The sequence below is a fragment of the Etheostoma spectabile genome, chromosome 22, assembly GCF_008692095.1.
Source record: "Etheostoma spectabile isolate EspeVRDwgs_2016 chromosome 22, UIUC_Espe_1.0, whole genome shotgun sequence".
In the NCBI taxonomy this organism is placed as follows: domain Eukaryota; kingdom Metazoa; phylum Chordata; class Actinopteri; order Perciformes; family Percidae; genus Etheostoma; species Etheostoma spectabile.
In genome coordinates, this window is record NC_045754.1 from 7,144,701 (window position 1) to 7,166,762 (window position 22,062).

General features: G+C 43.1%; 1 protein-coding gene across 6 annotated transcripts in view; it reads right to left on the minus strand.

Annotated features, from left to right (window-relative positions):
• Positions 1-272: 272 nt before the first annotated feature.
• Positions 273-22,062, minus strand: part of arhgap21a (Rho GTPase activating protein 21a) — an 88,434-nt gene continuing 66,644 nt past the window's right edge. For 3 of the 6 annotated variants that reach the window (XM_032503471.1, XM_032503470.1, XM_032503467.1), the window contains 19 exons: positions 20,568-20,591; positions 17,152-19,150; positions 12,746-12,892; positions 12,527-12,629; positions 12,344-12,380; positions 11,809-11,928; positions 11,176-11,475; positions 10,150-10,214; positions 9,885-10,033; positions 9,617-9,759; positions 8,808-8,966; positions 8,307-8,385; positions 8,133-8,206; positions 7,825-7,914; positions 7,614-7,739; positions 7,465-7,506; positions 6,922-7,027; positions 4,453-4,484; positions 273-3,148 (listed from right to left, as the gene is read on the minus strand). In XM_032503471.1, the coding sequence (XP_032359362.1) occupies positions 1,496-3,148; positions 4,453-4,484; positions 6,922-7,027; positions 7,465-7,506; positions 7,614-7,739; positions 7,825-7,914; positions 8,133-8,206; positions 8,307-8,385; positions 8,808-8,966; positions 9,617-9,759; positions 9,885-10,033; positions 10,150-10,214; positions 11,176-11,475; positions 11,809-11,928; positions 12,344-12,380; positions 12,527-12,629; positions 12,746-12,892; positions 17,152-19,150; positions 20,568-20,591 (5,448 nt within the window). In that variant the 3' untranslated portion in view covers positions 273-1,495. Of the gene's footprint in view, positions 3,149-4,452; positions 4,485-6,921; positions 7,028-7,464; positions 7,507-7,613; positions 7,740-7,824; positions 7,915-8,132; positions 8,207-8,306; positions 8,386-8,807; positions 8,967-9,616; positions 9,760-9,884; positions 10,034-10,149; positions 10,215-11,175; positions 11,476-11,808; positions 11,929-12,343; positions 12,381-12,526; positions 12,630-12,745; positions 12,893-17,151; positions 19,151-19,900; positions 20,242-20,567; positions 20,592-22,062 lie in introns of those variants that run through there. The other 3 variants (XM_032503469.1, XM_032503472.1, XM_032503468.1) reach the window with 3 other exon arrangements.

A 22,062-nucleotide genomic window follows, 5' to 3' on the forward strand; every position in this document is an offset into this window, starting at 1 on the left:
ACCATGTCGTACTAAACAATTATGTGAGTCAAATTTGTAGTCCAATGTAGCTTTCACATTTTTATTTTATGACGTGTACGTTTACTATTCTGTTACTGTAGAAAACTGAGTAAAATGCTACTTTCACAACATAAATGTGAATTTTTCATTTAATACATAAAGGTTGACTAGAAGACTATGCATTAAGGCAAAGATTAAGAATAAGATGTTTTATACCTTAGATACACTTTTGGGAGAATAAAACGACGACAACAACATCCAACAGACGAGTGTCTAATAAAGATGATTTATTTCCAGTGTTTGTTGAGGGGGGGCAGTGGAAACCCATGTTTTGCTGTACACAGGCGAGATGTTCACTGATCAGTAAACATCGTCTCATGCAGTTTTAAACATAACTTTGTTTTTCTGTGTTGTTTTTTCTTTTCTCTCCCAGGTTTAAGCGCCCATGCATTTTACTGCACTTGAAAAATACACAGGGGAGGAAAAATGAAGTAAAACTATAATGAAACACAGACACTAACATACATTTGAATGCTCTGATGTCGATGTGAGTTAAACTAAAACCAGGAAAGATCCAACAACCGAACACATCTCTGGAATGCCTGTGAGATTATTCTCTTCTCAGAATGGTTTGTCTTGTCAGTCTGTTGGTAAACACATTTCTTTATTTATTTTTTTAAAAAGGAAAAAAGAGGCACTTTTTCTTTTTGAGATAAAAAAAACAACGTGTAAAAACTTACTTTTTGGACTAGAACTGGACAAAATTAGGAAACAAACTACTGTACCAAGCATTACATACTATAGTATCAGCATATCATTACTGTTTTTTCAGTCTTTATTTGATAAAACTATAATAATCCTCCAGTCCATCAAGCTAATATCTGGCTGTTATGACTGTACTGTGAAAAAACTAACTTCCCACAGCACCCAGCTCAGAAAGCAGCCCTCAGACACATCCACATACTTCAAGTACAGGCAAAAAAGAAACACATACGTATTGTTTTGAAAATGACAATATTGTCACAAGCAACTAGTGTTAGTCCAAAAAAAGTAATACATTCTTCATACCGCTTATAATAGGAAGAACTTAACCATGATTCCTTAAAAAATAAACGTCCTCCTGCATTCAGTAATGGCAAGTTGACCCTTTTACTTTCATTAGTGCTGTTTAACAATCCATTTCTGTCCCATTGACAACATACTAACAGCAAAGTCACATTCTTGCATTAGATAGGTTCGATCTTGCAGGAGGAAGTCCAAGTTCTGTCCAAGTCTGTTCCAGTATGGCCAACAAGTCAGTGGAATTACACACATAAACTTTTCTTCAGCATTATTCCAGTAACAATCACGTAAGCCTATAAACAGTATGTACAGTAGATACATAAGGGTAATTTGTAAAAAAAAATATTGTGCAGTAACCTTAGCTAAAATACCCACATTCGTACATTTACGCATTCATTCTCTTTATTCAATAGACAAGACCACTCTTGCTGTTTCACAGATACTGGTAGAACCGTGAGCGAACAACTTGCGCTCCAGACAGTTTGTGTGGGTGAGCGTCCGCCCCGAGGCTGCCTTTGTTTTTGCCTTGCAGCCCGCTACCGTTAACATGCTCCCCTGCTAGCGGCTGTGCACCCGGAGATGCAGAAGGAGGAGGTCTTCCTGGAGCTACGTTCTGGGCTTCTGGTTGATCAACCTCGGGAACGGCTTTGGGTGCGACCTCAACGCTTGAATCAGAGCCTCTAAACCGCTCTCTAGTGATCCAGTCCCGGATGGAGAAGTCCTGAGAGGAACATCTGGGCTTGAGGCGGTCCAGAGCTGACAGTTCGGCGGTCTGGGCCACGCCCCCCTGCTCCCTCCAGTCGTTGATGACCGCCAGCTCTGCGAAGTCTCTCTGCCCGGCCATGGTGTGCCTGCGGCGGATGTTCTTCTTCTTCCCGCGAGCGTCTGGAGTCCGGCTCTTCTGCGTGAACATATCGTCAGCAGACGTGCGTAGCCTGAATTTGAGGCGCTCGGTGATCTTAAGGTGCCAGGCTGGTTCGGGACGCTCTGACTCGCTGCGCGAGGACGAGCTGAGGCTGCTTGTTGACCGCCCTTTCTTCATCACCTCCAGGACTCGAGAGAGCCGCGTGGAAGAATCGGCTCTACCCTCGCTACGCTCCCCACTCCCAGCAACGCCCTCCACTGATGATTCACTGTCCGTTTTCTGTCTTAGCGACCACCGTCTAGAGAGGGTGTCACACTCAATCATCCTATGTGATGGGAAAAGGCGCCGTGCTTCCAGTTTTGGTGTGGTGCTGCCTTCAGCTGCTCCACCTCCTCTTGGTTCAGTCTTTTCCAGACTCTGCTCTCGGCAGGGTGTAGACTGGCTGCTGCCACCGCCCGGAGCGAAAACCGGGAAGTCGCTCTCACTGTCCGTCTCCATGGGCCGTCCCTCGCTAATGAGCTCACTGCGTTCGTCATCCGCCTCTTCCCCACCCTGCAGCTCCGGACTGAGCGTGCTGGACTCTGCTCCAGTTAAGAATGTAATGGAAGAAGTGGTGGAGTAGTCCGAGGTGATGGAGCTCACCTCTGCACCGGCGGACGCCCCTGGACCTGCCACCAGTCCTACACATGCACCAGCAGAAAGATCAGGGGACGCTCCAGTCCACTTTTTCGGTCTTGACCGAGGCACAGATGCTCCAGAGCTCATGGTCCCGAGGTCTGAGGTGTTCTCATCAAGCTGGGATGGGGGATCCAACAAGGAGGATTTTGCCTGAGGAGCTGTTTGGTAGCCTGAGATATTTGGGGATGGGGAAGGTGACGGGTGTCTGGGTGGAGTCTTCTCCTTCAGGAATACAGAGTTCCTATGCTCTCTCTTGGCTTTAGGTGTGAGCTCCACAGTTCTCCCGTTCTCTTTCCTCTCCTCTGCTCGTACTGGTTGCTTTGTGTTGGGGCGAGTCTCGCTCTGGCCCTCAGTCTGGAGGCCGTGGTGGTTCGGCTTCTGGCCAGGGATTTCGTTTTTGGGGAAGACAGCATCCAGATCATCGTCCGAGCTGCTAGGCTGCGGCTTCTCCTTTGATTTCTTTCTTTTGCGGCTGGCTGCAGCAAAGATGGAGGAGACCAGGAGCTCTCGGCTGCACTGGTCCTTCCCTGAGCCCCAGGAACCCTGCAGAGACGCAAATACCAAAATTAGAATTTCTGATGCTGAGAAACACAAGTAGGGAGCATGTCAAAGAGACAAACAAAAACCCTTCACCCCTGCCTGGAAACTTAAACCTGTACTCCACCTGCTTCCGTGAAGCACCACAAACCAGAGAAGTGGACAGAGAGAGGATCATTAGCAGGCGTCATTAACAGGGAGAACAGAATTGTTTCCATGCCAACCTTAAAGCAGAAGCAGGAGAAGCAGTAGCACAGCATGAACTGAAGCATCCCTGCATGAGCCTGAGCCCTGGCATGAGTGGCTTTAAAGCTGAAGGAAAGCAGCCACATAACAGCAGTGCAGTGATGAAAGGCACCTGCTTTTGCTAATAACACACTATTAGGTTGTTTTTTTCCTTTACCTCATAAAAAGCAACTGCATAGTTCTGAGCCCCTCAGTCACAACTTTAATATGTAATGAAGCAGAAAAAGAGGCTGTGGCTCAGTATCAGTATCTAACCATACAGATAGTTTTGAGTTATCCAGCTTCCGCCCTGGTACCATGGATGTGAATGAAGTATAATTTGTGGTGGACACACCTTTGAGAAATTACATTCCTTTTCCCCTGAATCTGTTTTTGTTTCATTGGGACTAATTCTTCAGTAGAAAGTAGTTCCAAACAAAACACTAAACAGGGAGGTCCATGAGATAAAACTCCCTACAAGACCAATACTGAGAGCTCATTACACCACAATTGCAATCTGTGTTGGACTGTGCAATATCAAATTTGAGTTACGTCAAATCGTATGGTGAATGGCTGAATTACAGCACCATGATTTAAAATAGAAAAAATCAAAGACAAAACACCACTTGCTGGGAATGCCTGCATCCCTGTCATGATTTTAAAACTGCAAAATGGCACTTACAATGTCAAATTGGTCAGTGTGTCCTGCTGGACTTCAATAAAGATGGGGGTGTGCTGTGTAATTGTTGGTTATGCCAGATGAAAGAGACGTTTGTTTTGTAAAGAGATGTTGCTGCTGACTTTCTTAAATGTACTTTTTTCAACACCTGTATGCACCACAAATTAGTTTATATTCCATTTTATTAAGGAGGACGCAGAAAAATAGCAATCTGCATGGCCATCTGCATGGTGACAAGGCATACAATTTTTTTTTTTTTGGGGGGGGGGGGGTGATTTGGGTCAAACAACTCTTTAAGTGTAGGTTGTGATAAGTTTATTTGATGCTGATCTTGACGGGAGATGGTGGCGATCTCTCCTGCTCGTCACCTACCTCCTGAGAGGGTTAACACTGGGGGCACACTCACCTTTGATTTAGCTGAGTCACTAGTTGGTGAATCTGTGGGTAAAAAGAGAGACGACAGGGGCATGTTAGATGATTTGACAACACAGATGAACACATCTAGGAGGTGCAACATGGGAAAATGAATTGGGGAGAAGGAAAAAAAAGGAGAGGAGAACAATGTTGATGAGGAGGATGGTGTGTAGTGAAAACACAGAACGGACAAGACAAGTGAGCACACACGTGAGCAGACAACAGGCCATGCTTCACACAGGGACAGATGAGCTCTACGTTACACTCAGGGCCACATCTACACGGCATGTGTCGTTCTTTCCAAACGCACCCGGACATCGAGTCCAAGCCAAGTAAAGATAGTTCTAATCTTTCTTCAAGTTTCTTAGTGATACTGAGTGCAACTTTAGCAACCAACACAACAAGTAGATTTTAACAGCAGCAGAACGGTAAGGCAGATCATGTGCCATGCAACACAAGGAGGGCGAGGGATATCCAGGAAGGCAGATCTGAGCCCTATCATAACATTTACTGACGAACGTTCCTGAACAAATGGAGCTCGGTATTAGCACTACGAACTGAAAACAAACTTGCAACAAAAGAATCCACAGTTCTGAACTGTTTAATGTGGTCTAAATCAGTAGTTCCCACCTTTTTTTTACTCTAAGAAATATCTATTCTTAACCTATTGTCATCAGCGTGAAAACCATATCCATCTCCAAAATGGAAACTCTTCACAAGCTAGTAAAAATAGCTTTGTCTGCAACTATGTGACATTTTTTAAATCTCACAATTAGTTTTTAAAAAGTTTTATTCAGGTAGAATTTGCTCATTGCGAAGTGTTTGAAATGATTTTAACAAGTAATCCAAATTTGGAGGTGCATGGTTTTTATTGGACAGCAACAAGTCCACGAGCTAGAGGTGAATGTAGAGAAAAGTCCTTTTTCTTAGTTTCCTACTCTGGTTTTTATCTCACAGAGCTCTTTGATTCATCTTGTGACTCTCAGGTTTGGAACCACTGGTTTAGGTCAGGAACTATCAGATAAGATAACGTATGCGTCCGGACAGTCAATGCCAGCTTTCAGTATTCGCTACAGACACGTTGATAGTTGATAATATAAAAAATATTGAGGTTTGACACCCAACCTCCTAGATAGACTAGCATGGTGCTTTTTAGCTGAACTGACAAAGCAATGTGAGATGACATGAATTGCCATGACAACAGTGACACAGTGATGATGGAGACAGCTATGGAAGAAACCAAATAAATAACAGAGATGTGACGGGGGGGTCACAGAGGGGCTAGCTACAGTATATGAAAGAGGGGACACTACAAGAGAAAGAGAGTGTCAGCAAGGAAACCTATAATCAGTCCTCGCCTGCACTATAATCACATTTATTAATATCATCCTTCTTGCTAAAATTTGTTCTTATTTGTTTGTGTGACATAGCCAAGCCCCCCTATACACCCCTTACAATACAGATGATGGCACAATATGCAAGTGCACACTGACTGGCGACGTAGAAACCATACCATGCTATCTCTCCAGTTGGCAAGCTTGCGAGACAGTGAGGAGAGACAGCGGAGAGCCTTTCAGACAGTAGCACCGGCCTGTGTTAGGTATACTCTGACAGAAAACCCACAACACCGGACACTGCACAGTACCGTGTAGCCGCTTCACTTTCCCTTTTTTGTCACGGTTCTTTCTTTATTGCTTTTTTTCCCTTTCTCTCTTTGGCTCTTCTTGCACTTAAAAGAACTGCGGGTTCCTGCAGACTAGGCAGCTACAGTGGGGGCAACAATCCTCCTTCTTCCTACAGTTCCAGCTGTCCATCACGGACATTATAGAGTCCATCAGTGTCATCATGGTGTGATAGACTCCTCCCACTTGGCCTGTGTCAAGATCAGTATGTGTGAATGCTGGGAAAGCCTTTAGGACACCCGACAGAGCCTCACTAGAGACAGAGGAATCAGAGGTCGCCTTTCACTGTAAAAACATCTATTTCTGACGTGGGAAAGAACATGCCTTATTAGTGCAATAGAGGGCAGGATAAAGGGAGGGAGATAACACAGCCCAGTTGTGGATTTTGATTAAATCGAGATATTAAAGGGCAGAGGGGTTATTAAAAAAGGAAAAGGACATCTAAACCTACTCAATACCGAGCAGAAGGGGGGGATAAATCTCTTAAAGCAAATGAAAAAGCATGACCAATTATTGCATCCTTTTATGTAACTTTGATGCAAATAAATTGACCACTGAAACCCACACAGGCATTTGGACTGGTTAGCCATAGATATTATTATCTAGTGGCTACAAGAAGCAAAAAGGAAAGCTCGGCCTAGGGAAGAAGCAGCGTCATCATCAGCATTTGCTACAAGTTTACACACCGGTCCCTCTTTGACCACAGCGCTCAGCAGAGAAAGGGTAGAGAAAGCTTAACCCACCAAAGAGTTGGTCTGCCAAAGGCAGCGCCTCGTTACCTGATACTTCACCCTGCGATGTGCCCGTACGGCCGATGTTGGTGAGCAGGTGGTCGATGTTTGGGACGGGCTGAGACTCCACCGCACTCTCCTCACGGGACGCAGTCTGAAACACAGTTAGAACAAGATTCACAGGGACAGTTTAGAGAAATCTGCAGCCCTTAAAGCTAAAACACAATGAATTGAATCATCCATTGTGTTGCACTGAAATGTGTTTTATATTGTCTGTATGTAAAACCAAGGAAGGTAGTTCTGTTCTTATTCCAACAGCCATAAGTACTGGACAGCTGCTGTACAAGAGACGGCCACTTCACCGTAGAGTTGACCAGCTCTAGATTGGCCATTGACCCGTTTATCTAAACTTTTCTTACATGATCATATCTTGTATTTTGGGTTGTTTTTATATGTATGAATGAATTACTTATGTGTATTTGCAAATACATAATATAATGGCCCCTTTAAGCCCCTTTAAGGACGAATAAAATAGAGTAGAGTACAGAGTGGAAAGAAAATAATTCAATGGCAGGTGATGCCTGTACCCACCACTGGATCTCCATTTCCATCGTCAGTGAAAAACCAATCATACTAAAGGGAAGAAAAAAAGCAATACAGTTTAGTTTGTGTGTTTTATATGTGAAAATTTGTTATAAAACCTTAATATAATTAATAACAGTTAAAGATCTGATGCTCACATTTTGAATGAGGGCCTCCACTATCCTGTACTGGTCTGGCATGTGTGTCACCATGTGGGTCATGTTGTCCTCGGTGGTGCGCACCAGAGTGGGACCAAAAACGATGGCCAGGTTCCTTGGTTCCATCTAACAGAGCAAGAATCCAAGTTTTAAATGCATATTTTTTATTTCTCTAATCAAAACTAATTAAAGACATTTGTAAGTAACACACTTTATTCTTCTCTGAGTTTTCAGCAACGGTTTTCAGATGAGCGGAGAGGAACTTGAGGGTCTCGTAATGATGATCTGGCAACTCATGAAGCTGTATGTAAATAGAGAAAAACAGACATGTGGACAGGTGGAGACAAAGTTACACAGTTGTTTCACTTTCTTCTATTCTATCTAACAATTACATATGGACTTTGTAAGACTACAGCGCTCTAACACATGGTGAGAACAGGTTGTTAAAAATGTAAATAAATAATTTAAATAATAAAATGGGGATAAAAACGGATGGAATTAATTGTCAGAGCAACTCACCATCCTCTTGAGTGCTTTGAGTCTCTCAACTGGGTCCTCTGTTCTGTTGGCGTCTATAAAATCTGCGTACCTATCTGCGGGCGGAAATGAAGAATTAGGCAAAGGCTAGAGGAGAAATACAGTCAACATGTTCATGGTTGTAGTTCTCATGTTTGGCCGCTTGGTGGCACTTACCATTGGTGAACAACGGCTCTGGAAGTTTACGGAAGAAGGACTTTAGTAAACTGCTGATCACATTCAGGTCCCTCCATTTCTGTAAAACATGGACATAGTGTATGATGGGTAGCTGTGCAAAAAGTGGATGATTTAAGGCTTAAAAGAATGCATCACATCCACAATCAGGGTGCTGTCGCTCTGAATACTGCACCCATGTAACTTTTTTGTTATGTTGACAATCTAGAAATGCAAGATTGTGCGTTGGCATTCACTGACTGTTGCTCTAGATGCCATACATTTACATTATTATAGAACATACTTTAATTTATTTGGACGTATTTAGTGTGGAAACCAGTTCTGTATGCACACATACTGTAGATAAAACTGCAGCTTTGAAAATATTTAATAAGTTGTATCCATTCCTATTTGTCCAAAACACATTAAGGACAGCATTGTAGAATGTGAGACTCCAAGGCTGAGTTTAATTGAAGCAACATCTATTGATGAAGTGCCACTCACATCATCCTGGATATCGATATCATTCATGCCCTTGTTATTGAGCTCCTCCTGCATGTGGGAGATAGCGGCGTTGTTTCCTGGGACTCTGTAGATGCCTGTGTACTCCAACCCCCTCTCTTCCACCAGCTTACAACAGACCTCCACAATCAGAGGCACAAACTAGAATACAGAGAAATGTAGAAAGTGTTTAGCTCACTGGATAGTATGTTATTACCGTGAAGAGAAAAGGTGTGTTCAAGAGCAAAAACAGATGAACTGCATAACAGTGACAACATAAAAACCCTGAAATGCTTACAATAAATGAAAGAAGAAGAAAAAAAAAATGTATCCACAAATGTATTCATTACTTTTAGTATTCTTCAGTCAGGAACACTCTCGTCATAGAGTTAACCGTTTACAAATGGAAATACTTGGCGATGAGGGCTCTGTTCTGATGATGCTCCCTGGATCATCCCAGCAGCATGCTAAGATGAGTGAGCATGCTGCTGAGACCCCCCTGTCAACCAGAGCAGGCCCAATCCAAGACATCAAAACAATTTCAGACATAGTTATGATGACACCCAAAACCGGGAAGGTGGAGGCTGGGGTGGTGGAGGCAAGTTAAGCCAGCAGCAACGGTGTGTGGCAGCATTAGAGGAGCAGGAAGCAGAGAGGAATATGTAGACATTTAAATGGACCGCCTGATGTGAAAATGGCTGTGATTGGTTGTGACTTTCTGGAATGATAGTTTAATTAGTGAGCCTTTGATTTCCATGTCGTGCATGAACTAACACAATGCTTAATTTATTACAAATCAAATCAGAACAGACCTTGTTGTTCTGTGCAGGAGGACAGTCGTCCAGCCTTACACCAAACGTGACTCCAGGAGATGGCTTCCTCTCAAAAGGTTTCCTCATCAGCCCCGGGATACCCTTCCTCCATGTCCCTTTGTCTTTGGGAGGGCTGGTGTCATCTGCAAGCCCAGCGCAACATCCAGAACATAAGTATGCATGAGTATGGCATATTTACCTTTCTCAGTTTAACTAATAACTCTAAAACGAAATCAAAACTACATGAAAGGGTTTTTTCTCTTCTTACCTTTGTGCATGTTCTTCCTCTCCTGCTCACCTTTAGGTGTGAGCGGACTTGTTGCTTTGGTCTCTCCTTTACCTCCCCGCAGTGTCTGTCTGATGCTTAGCGACTGGCGTGAGGATTTGGGCGACTGCTCCGTCTTGCTGCCTGTCGGGCTAGTTATAAAAATCAACAAAATGAGCCGAATTGAGCATTCCAATAAAAGCTAACTTATCCAGCACTGTTTGAAAAGCTCCCTCCTCTCCCCGCCTAATCTCCCATCCCACCTCACCTCATCAAGGTGTTGTACTCCTTGATCTTCCTGCTGATTAGGTCATGGCTGGTGAAGGCCGCGTTCTAAAAAAAGAAAGAAAAAGGAAGGAAGGAAAGGGGAGCAGCGCAAAAGGACAGAGGACACAATAGGTGATGGTTAAGGGATCAGGTGCAGGTCTTTATATAACCTGCTGCTATCAAGTGTCATAGTATGGACAGTGTGGTAAGGTTCTAAAGAGAAAGGAAAGACGGGCTTACATTTCTAAAGGGAGGAGACCTGCCTATTTTAAGACACAGCGGAGAACAGAGCAAGAAATATACGATATACAGTATATTTACTGATTATATGCTCAGTGACGTTGTGATAGAACTTATTGTGAATGTCAATGTCAACAGCAGTGTATCCAATGAACAAAAACAATGGGCTTCATGCAAAAACACTTTCTTTTCATATGAGTCAGATCCACTAAATGCTCTTAACTGGACAAACGTGTTGTAAAAAAAGCATGTTTTTAATCTGATAAGTGAAATTGTATAATCATATAATCATATAACAAAAACCCCAGCTAATATTCACGTTTGAGAAGCTGAACAATCCACAAAACTGTTTGCTTAATCAACACCCCTTAAATTGCCATTTAAGGCATAGTTTGGGCAAGTTTCATTGATATAAAACAAGAATTTCACACCACAGAGCTTTAGGTGCCACTGTTAGAAATCAGCAGCTCACCACATAACAAATTTGGCAACGTCAGTAGCTGTATTAGGGGACCATAAACAATTAGCAAAGTGAATAAAAGTGGGCCATGGCTAAAACTTGATCTATACTCTACGCAGTGGTGTGAAAGATGTGAGATGGACGTGACAGTCATTGTAGGGCTATAGGATAATTATACAGCAGGTGATGTGGAGAGTGATAAGAAGATGTTCACCTGGAGAGCGCACTACATAGAATAAAAAGTAAAAGATGCTTCTGAACCACTCATTAAATTGTCCAATGTGTTGTGCCTCCTGAGTAGAAACGGTTTGAATGCATGACTCTCACCTCCTCATCCAGGTTGCTGTTCTCCTGGATGACTCTGATCCAGGCCAGCATGTCCTCTCTGTCCTCAGCCTGGAACAGGTACTCACAGTCCGACGTGGTCAGCCGCAGCACGTTCTTGCGCTTTGTGTCGCTGTACGAGATGTCAATCAGACAGGCCTTGATGCTGATTGGCAGAGGCTCGTCTACTGCTTGGTAGTTGGCATGAGCCTGCCCCTCCTTTTTGTCCTTATACAGGTAGAGGTAGTGGCCTCTCAACACGGCGTACATCTGTTTCCACGGGCGCATACCTCCTCCGACTCGCTGCAACAATAGGTCATGAGAAAGAGACGAGTTTCACAAAGTGTGATGGAGGTAATTTAACTATAATCTTTCTGTAAAATATTCCGTTGTTGGCATGTGAGACCTCATACAAGGAAGTCAAAGGCAGCTATGAGTTCAAACTGGAACAACAGGTGAACCGTACAGTACAGCATAAAAGAGTCAGATAAAGATATACTCTGGAAAAAAGGGCAGCCCTGCAACTGTTTATAAGCCAAGTCATACAGTAGGTCAGGTCATGCTTGACAATGTGTTTTCTGTGTCAGTGTGTGAGTTTTATGTTGCGACGGCTTTGTATGTAGAGCCGGTCCACACCTTGCCCTTGTCTGTGTTCAGCTGCTTGAAATGCAGCAAACCCTCCTTGGTGGCATCACAGAAGATGTCAGATGAAGAATCCCTTCTAGACCCTGAATCTTCAGATGACCTGTCCACCGCCTGTGATGAATTAAAAAACAACATAAAAGGCAAGAAAACACCTGTAAGATTGAAGTGCTATGCTAAAGACATTAAAATATGGAAAAAGAGGGATGTTTGTGACCAAAATCTTCTCACAAACATCAAGTTGTCAAGCCGTACTGGCCAACTCTCAACTTTTAAGGATTAAAGGTTGACGTAAACACAGAGAGACAGTAAATACACATAAATAATCTTTCCATTAATTATTTACCAGTGATGCCTGCTGGCTTTTAAAGCCATCCCTATTTTCCATAATACATTTACATTTCACAGGGAGAAGTGTTATCTTCTGGGTGTGGACTAATGATCTGATAAACCTTCAAGCAGGAAATGCAGTTAAACCAGTCATGAACAAACTAATGCTTGACAAAAAACAAAAAGGGATTTTACTCACCTTCCTAAGAATCTTCAGACCAGGTATTAAGGACCTCCTAAATAAAAGAGAAGAGGGAATTGTATAAGTAATTTGAAATGTGTTTTCCCATCAAAATGTTTGGGTATTGGATGGGCATTGTTTACATGTTTTTTTTCGCCAATCAATCCCATTACGCTATTTGTGATGTGACGTATAACTTACCCTCCGCTCTCTTCCCGGTAGTTATCCAGGCCTTCATCATATGACTTGGACCGCTCGGTTTTAGTACCAGAATCTGACTCAATAATTGTGAGACGGAGAGAATCTATTAAGAGAGGGTTAAATTATAATTATAATGATCTGTTACTGTTCATAACCTGTACTACTGGCAAGTGCGGTAACTGTCATAGGCCTAACTTTGCTGTTTTGGCATGAACATACCTTGGTCATGGGACAGCTGGCGTCGAATGAAAGGGGACGGTGAGGTGGGGCTTGGTGGGATGGTGGTGATGAGGGGCGTTCCAGATATAACAGCACAGGCAGGAATGTGTGTGCTGTCCTGGTCAGTACTGGGACTGGATGGTTCATCTGAAGAAAGACAGAGACAAATTTAGCTACACAAACAGTGATTGTCCAATCGTAGATTGGCATAGTTTACTTGGCATTTAAATCGTTGGAAAGGTAGTGTCTTTTTTATAATCTTTTGAAAACCAAAGACACAAGCACAGGAGTCTAAGGAATGAATGAAACAGTGTTCATCTGCTTAAACATGAGTTGCAACTGCAACTGCATATTGGGCTAGCTAGCTTCCCACAGTCCCAGCAGTTGGTAACAAACGATACTTCCGATGCCACTAAAACATTATTAGCTAGCTAACTACATTAAACTTATCTGGACATTACCCGAAGGAGCTGTATGTGGGAACGCAAATGTCAGTTGGACCGGACAATAAACAGATTTTATGCTGCCAGCTCCTAGTACAGTTCTTTGTAATGCCAGATGGAGCCCATGTGTGAAAAGAGATGTTCCTCCGATACTGCCTAAAACGCTGGTATCAGTATCGGGAAGTACTGGAGTTAATACACAGATCCAATACCATGTATTAAAGCCCTAAAGAAAATCCACGTTAAAGGAGTTTATTTATGTTCTTTTTCCATTATAACTGACTGTCAAACTGGATGATGAAAGAAAGTTCTGTGGTGTTCTTTGTGTTTGGTGTTTGTGTTTGTTCATGTTTCACAAAGAGTTTAACCTGAGGCAGACTGACAACAAAGAAATCATATCACATCCATACAGGGATAGTAATACACAGTTGTTAATACATAATAAAATATATGACACACTGGTATCGAATTAGTACTCGGTATTGGCTGATACGCAAGGTCAGGTATGAGAATCGGTATTGGGAAGCAAAAAATGGTATTGGACCATGTGTGCAAGTCATTATCCAGAGAATCCACAATGAGTGAGCAAGATTAAAGAAGAAGGGTCATTTTCACAAAAAATGGTAACGGAAATGTTTAATTGGAGAGATGACGAGTTTCTGGAACCTCTGTTGGTACAGATTCAAGGAACGGCAAGATATGTAGTTGTTTCTGACCAAATATATTGTAAATTCAATCATCCAAAAACAAAGTCTAGTTTGTCTCTGCTATCTCCACTTGAATAAACCTTTCAGCAGATAGCAATTAGATGCTGTGACAAGGGCCCATGGGGCTAAAGCAGGGTAAAGCAGACAGAGACGCAGTCTGCCAGTAGATAGGTGTTTCTGTTCCGATAAGCAGGTACACGCCTTTCCTTTTAAACACGCACACACACACACACAGGGTAGTCAGCTAACATTACATCATCACAGACACAGCCGTGTAATACCGTCTGATATGCAATATCAGCAAGATGGCAAGCCCTAAAAACAAATGAAGAGACGTGTACGATGAATCATATCTGTGACTGTGGTGATGCAGGAAGGACAGTAAAACCTAATGTAGCACTACCAACATTAACACTCTCTTTTTAAATTAAGTTAAATTAAGCACTTCATATGCTATTTAACTTCATAAAACCCCATTAAACTTCAACAACAACAAAATTCCATTACAAGTAAAAAAAAAAACGAGTCAAAAAGATCTAAATGATTAAATTGTGCCAATGCACTGATGCAAATCTTTAACTTTCAACAGCACACCTTTAAAATGAAACATCTGATCTGATTGTTAGTTGTGTACATATTAATGCTGCAAAATCTCCCCTGACACTGCAAACCTCCTTTTTGCCCAGTCATTTCATTTAATCAGTTGCTTGTTAACCTCCAATCCTGTTTCTGGGAAAACGGCGTCAGTCAGTGATGTCTGACACGTACAATTACAACTTATTTTTCATGGAACGTCAGTGGTAGACATCAAGATTGATGGTGTTTTAAACAGAAGGTGCAGATCCTTAAACAAATAGTTACATATTTTGGAAAACGTATTTGCTGAGAGATCATTGAATAGATTCAATACCTCTCTCATATCTTTTTCTGTTAAATATGAAGCCGCAGAGAGGAGATGGTAAGCTTTTTACACTTGCTTGTTATTGTATTTTTTTAGCGTTTGGACAGAGCCAGGCTAGCTGTTTCCCTCTGCTTCCAGTTGTTATGCTAAGCTGGGCTAAGCCGGCTGCTGGCTGAAGCTATATTTTTAGAGTACTACAGACATGATATCAATCAACTCGGCAGAAAATACATTACTAAGATCTTCACAAATATAAAAACTTCAACGATTGTTGGAAAAAAGAAAAAATTGCTTTAAAGGTTTGACTTCCAGCACATCACATTACACCACATCACAGGTGTTAAACATAGAACACTGGGAAGTGCTAAAATCAAAATGTTATCTAATCTAGATCTAAATAGAGAACTAAAAAGTGACAGCACAGGTGTGTTTGTGTATACGGAGAGAAAAGATAATGTGATTAACCCCTGCAGGTTCTGGAGCATGAGGAAATACAAAGCGCTGCTGTCATTGGGTGCTGATGAGTCACCAATGATGACACAAACTGATGATGCAAAGTTGAGTTCAAGCTTTTCCAAATATGACAGCCTATAAGTTGGCAGAGATGTAAAAAGACGGCATGAGCATTGCAATATTTAACAATTTAATTTTGTTTATTGGTCATTTGTGGTTTAAACACCACAATAAGTAAATATAGAGCCCATTTCCACTCCACTGTGATGCATTTGCTTTGCTATGAATGCATTTAGTTTCTCAGGAGAAACAAACACAAAAGAAAAATCAGGGGAGACGTGACATTTTGCATGTACTTTAGCAGCATTAGTTGTGTTCTGTTCCCAGTAAAAAATGTTTGGCAGACACCTAATGTACAGCAGTTGTTCCACTTATTGTTTGGAACTGTACTATGAAATCAAATTGAAGCTCCAGGCATGCTGCTATTTCTCTGTTATGTCACAGTCCATTAGGACGATGTTCTTCGGTTTCTTATGCTGTTCAACATTGGGGGAAATATGAGACATTTCAGGGTGTATTGAGCTGGAGGGCAGCTCTCTCTGTCTGAATGTCATGGTTGCCTGCAGTACAACTTCATGCTGTCACATTATCACACACCTGACTCGATGTCACCCTGAGTTCAAAATGTCACAAGGAACCAGTTTATTTTAGCATTTAAATTCCTTAATAACATCTTCTGCTGTGGCTTTAACTTGAGTCAAGTATAGTATGCCCTAAATTACACTACCTTCATGACCTGGGACAGTGGCAACACACTAAACTACATTAAGTTGTTTTTATATACTTAATCAAACACTATTCTAACAAGCAACAAATTTCCTGTAAGAAATAAGACCATTATTTCTGTTGATCCCCAGTATGTTGATGGTGACATTTGGTTACAATTGATGACCTTGTTGTGTGAAAAGCAAGTCCACAATGAACAGGTTTACACTTAATTTTCTATGCATTTTTGCAATTGCATTGCACCAATTCCTGAAACAGAAAGGAGCTTGGGGTCGTTTTTTTTACTCCCATGGAGAGAGGAGCGTCTACTGTAGATTTTATCTACAAAACAGGGATATGTTGAAAGTGTTTGCTCGCTATAACATTGGACAGAAATACCAGATAGGCCATCTTAAAATGTGGCATTTGAGCTGGGAGTATACCGTAAATTATCAGTCCAGTCCCTGCATGAAAATCCCACCAGTTCCACCTTGAATGCAGAAAATAGCACACTGTATGTCTCCTCTAACAGCCTTTAACGTAGTATAAACTCAGTAGACACCCTCTCCTTTGCAATTGCAGATGAGTTATTCTCTCTTGTGAATGCTAGAGCATTTAAAACTTCTTATAGATTTTCACAATGTGAATACTACCTAGCCTGTGAAAATAATGCACACTATTCATCTAGTGTGTATAGAGACTGGATATCATTTTAGTTTTCTTTAACAAAATTAGCCAAACCTCTGTATAAAGTTTCTTGATTTGCGTCTACAGCATTTCCAGATTTAGATGAGGAAATCAATATGTAAACACGATTAGGATCTGGCCAAGCATTTCATGCTAACTTTTGCTACTTGACACTATAAACAAATGTTGGTCTGTAGTCAAAATGTATCAAGATTCAAAGCCCGGCCCTAACTGGATATGTCAGAACATGTATATAATTTGTTGTGAATTCAGTACATCATATTCACATTGGCTAAGAGTCTGCCGAGCTGTCATGCATAAACATACATTCTCACTCACAAAAACACATGCTGTGTCATTTGTTCTACCCTGGCTATGCTGTCACTGCTGTTGCTACAGAAACAGGAAAAGTGTAAAGGGAAGGTGGTTTAGAGAGTAGTGCAGTCTTACCTATGAAGGGGATGGAATCCAGGGAGTCGTCCAAGTTGTTAGAGCCAGACTTTAGTCGTGTGTCTCCAAGCCTTCTTAGATGCATCTCCCTAAAGCTGTCATTAGACGTCCAGCACATAGCTCCATCTGCGGAGCCTGCCTTCACCAATGGTGGTGACTTGTAAGTCACTCCTCCCCGGTTCTCATTAACAGCTAGTACATAGGACGGAGGGCGAATGTGGGGAGGTCCAGAGTTTTTGTCCCTTCTTAGGACAACGACTGTTGCATCCAGTCCTTCTACGCCCTCTGCAAGGCCGCCATTAGAACGTACAAGGGCGCTGGTGGAACTGGAGATTTCTCTAATATTTGGCTTTTGGGTAACAGCTCCATTAGTGGTGGAGGGACCAGAAGAAGATGCAGCAACAACTACACTTTGAAGTTGTCTCTGCATTGGCAGTTTTGAGGAAGTACCAGAGCAAGAGGAGGACCTGGCTGCCAACCCAGCCTCAAACCTGCTCTCCATTTTCAGACTGTCAGCCCTGCCTCTTAGCTGCAGGTGCAGAGGGGAGGGGTAGCCCAGGTGGTTGCTCACGATGTTAGCTCTTTGGTCTTTAAGAGGGTCAATGGCTTTAGAAGAGGATAAGGCAGGGGAAGGGTCTGAGATGGAGTTTTTTACAGGCAGACGTGATGGCCTCATTATGATACTGTCTGTCTTTGATGTTTGTACATAATCCGTGGTACCTTTAGTAAACACAGGAGCAGAGTTAGATAATCCCCTTTCTCGCCCTCCTTCCTCCTGTCCAGTGAGACTTCTGTTTAGATGAGGTAAAGCTCTCAGGCTTGTTCCCTGCCTGCTGGCTCTGGCTTCTTCTCCCCGACACAGCAGCAGCCTGTCCTCCAGGACCACGTTATCTCCAAAGACAGCCAACCCACCTGGTTCTCCAGGCTGCTGCCCCAGGTAGTCACAAGACCGCGCCCGAGGTTTGGGGACTCCTGTAGGGGTGGAAAAAGGCAGAGCATCCTCGGAAGCACTCCGAGGCCAATTCCTGATTGGTATTGTCCTCTCTGCTCCACCTCCCAGCCTCTCCTGCGAGAAGCTACGTAACGGAGTCACTGCAGTGCCCTGCTTACTTGCATCCACCCCACGGTCACTGGAGGTGCTTCTCTGTCTGACCTGGGAGCCCAGCGTCCCTCTTTGACTGGCGCTAGGAGCAGGCGGTGCACGTTGCTGGGTGTAGGCGGAGCTGGAATTAGCAGCCGCACGCAAACTGTCCAAGCGCTCCTGGATGGTTCGGCAGCCATACGTGTGTAGCCTCTTGGCATCTATGTAGTCCTTATAGGTGGTGTAGTTTTTCCAGTCAATGTTCTGGTGTGGAGAGGTGGAGGGGGCTGTTGGAGAGGGCGAGTACTGGTTGGCACTGGGTGAGATGGCAGTGGAGAACGTGTCCGGTGAGGCAGCGGTGGCCCGTACAGATGGAGATAACGTGTCAGGATAGATTGGACCAGGTCTTGAGGAAGGAGAGTAGACTGGACTTTCTGTGGGACGGGAAGAGGGATACTGCAACTGTGCACCCCCAGGTACTGAGGGAATAAGGGGTCTCGGTCTAGCGGAGCCAGAATCTGCTGTAGGACTGTGCCGGTTTTCCTCTGTCCTGTGGCTGGGTCCAGCCCGAGCCACCCAGGGCCCCCTATCAACTGGATCAGGAGGCATAGCCACTGTCCTCACATTCTCATTACAGACACACACCACTGTCAGAGGCTTTGAAGCTTGCGTTGGTGGAGGAGATGGCGGAACAGGGATTTCAACCCGATAGCTCTTTTCGGTGGCCCCCCCTCTTCTTCCTGGTTCCTGAGCCGGCCCTCGGGGGGTCTTACTGACTGTGGCAGGCTCTGATGTCTGAGCCATGCCCACAGCCTTAACTTCTATCCGAGGGTAGCATATGGGTGGGGGCTCAGGGATGTTCTGGGCATTTCCGCTGTACGCATCATTTCCTTTGAGGTATGCATCTTGGGAATAGGCCTGCAAGAGATTATAGGACATCACGTCACTTTGGTTGCTGATAGGTTAGAAAGCTAAACCCTGGGAGAACACCACACCTAACAAGGGACAGGATACATTAGACTTCCCTTAAAGACACGGGAGTGTTGTAGACCTGCCTGTAAAACTATTCTGAATTTAAAACAATTGCAAATCCCAGAATATGAAGACTGACCTAGTTAGTAGATCTGGACGATGACTTTACTGTCATATCTCACCTATGACTTTATCTGACTTTGATACTACAGCGTCAGTAATACTTTTTTGATTTTAACATGCCTCAACTACAACATGGCAATTTGTTGCTTGTATTTTAAAAGTGGAGAAAGAATGGCAATTCACTAGTGTCATTATTGACAAGAGTCCCAGCGTGAGTTGATGAGATTATCAGCAAGACAAACACTGTCCCTGCATTCTCTCAAGAGAACTGTAAGTGAGAGATAGACAACTGGATTCAGCCCAACAATAAAACAACGCCATGCTAAAAGTAGACGCAGCGCTCCAATACTAATTCTCCAAATCAAACACACTCAGTTACAGTTTCTCAATCTTTTCCTGGGAGACTGCAAACAAATGTTAAAGCATGTCACAGTACAAATTAACTGCCCTGAGAAGTACCAGATGTGAAAGAGTGGGAAAAAAGGGATAGCCAGAAAGGCAAATAAGAAGAGAAAGAAAGCTGGAAAGTCCAGAATAAACCCGTGGAGCCAGGAGTGGGAGAGGCTTACCCACCTTTGGTACTGGAGAGTGTGCCCTGAGGCATGAGGAGAGGATGAACGGGGGACGCCTCTGTCTGCCGTTGGCCGTTAACGCTACTTCTGTCAGCATGGCTCCACAACTCTATTGTAATTGTAGCCACTAGGGTAACTTCCTTGATTAAAACTAAACACCTAAACATGGCTAGTTGTAACCCTGCGAACACTCCAGTGAATGACGAATGGCTTTGGACAAAACTCCTGGTTGCATATTAAACACGCTATATTTCCTCAACCCTTCAGCGCACAAGCATGTGAGAAAATGAAAGGGAGAGAGTTGTGGTGTTGGACTTTAATCAATAGAACTCTACCTGCAGTGTCAGGTTACAACTGTACTAACGGCAACAGCCGCAGCAGTAAGTCTGTTGCTTGGTGCCACCCTCTGGATCTGACTAAGTCACACAGTTAAATAGAAACCAATTTCCTCAATACGGAAAGTACAGGTCAAAGGGTTTGTGGTCTGCTGACATAGTTTTTTTCTGTACACACATCTTTCTCTTAACCTGCTATTCAGGAAAATACCAAAAACATTACCAGTAACTTAAAAAGTATTTGGGGTTTTAGGAGTGAATTTAGAGCTGTGAATCATAAAGAAAGAGAACATGAAAAGGAAGGTTTTTAGTTAGTATAGTTTCCTGGCTTACCAGAGCAGTGATATCCCTGGAAAACTGCAGTCCACAGGTTAGAGAAGGGCAAGCAGAAAGAAAATAGGGAATAAAGAGAAGTACACAAGTGAGCATAGAGAAATGAGAGGTACAACGCCATCGATGGAGATGAGACAGGCAACTTCTACGACTTCAGCACAGGCTTAAAATAAACTCGCTAGGCAGAGGCATCATAGTCGGAGTGGAAGCAGAAGAAAGATGAATAGATGTGAACTTCAGCAGTGTTGGTGTCCTTCTCAGACCTGAATTTATTCTGAGTTGCTCTTCCTCCCCATTAATTTCTCCTCTTGCCCCACATATTCCTCCACTCACAACACAGCTGCAGTCAAAATACATTGGCGAATGTTTTCTGCTGGCTCTCTCTCTCTCTCTCTCTGAACATACTGAGCCTTTCTTTCCTTTGCTCTGTCACTCTCACCTGCTCACTGTGGTACCTCCCCTCCCTGCCTCTGGTTTATCAGTGGCTCTTGCACTACAAATACTCTCTCCTAGCCTCTTTCATCCTCTCGTTCGTCTGTTAGACGCTGTTCTATCTATCATGTTCACTTTTGGATGAGCATTACGCTTGCCTGATCTGCACTGGCTTCCTTTCCTCCCTCGCTCCTGTAAACAGTGAGCTGAAAGGAGTCAGCTGACTGCAGCTACAGTTCCTCTGGTAGTGAGTGGGGTCAATGTTCCAAAACAGACAAACATGAACACATTTAAAAACACAGACATAGATACATCTTCATACACCACCATGTGCTTCCTCCATTCATCCTTGAAACAGCACAAAATTATTTTTTCTTATTGTGGGAACAGGATAAAAAGGCCACATTGCGCAACATTTAGGGTTGTATTGGTGAGGACTACGTATGTATTCAGACATTTCAAAGAAATGACATGATTGTGATTCAACTGAGAACTAAATCCTATACATTAACAGATAAACAGAAACAGTTGTCACTGTCACACATCTTGTATTCTACTACACTTTATTTTACTTTAGGTTCATCTGAATACATTGTGCAACAGTTGTAACTCCTTAATACTGTCCAATTGCAGCCAGATTTTAAAGAACTGTAGTAAAAAAATCCCTAGTTAAAACATCAAACAAATTTAATTTTGATTCATGTTTCCCTCAAAAGAAAGAGAGAGCTAATTTCTTCATTCGAAACCCTCAGTCTTGTGAGTGCTCAGACTCATTCCAAAACGCCAAAAGCAAGTTTCTGTGGCTTTGGGTGAGCTGTGGCCAAGCTAACAAGCTATGTGTGGAATTTAGCAACACTGGGATTGGACTCAGTTCTCTGCTCCAACAGAAATTTCCCAGAGATGAACAACGTGTGGCAACTGTTTTGACGTGGCCTGGCGCTGGTTTATCGTTTGTATGGCTCTGAACCCTGACTGATGGTGTGGGCTAGCTGTTTGCATCGCTGAGCTCATCAGCGTGGTGGGTAAGGGGAGTGCGATATATATATATATATATATATATATA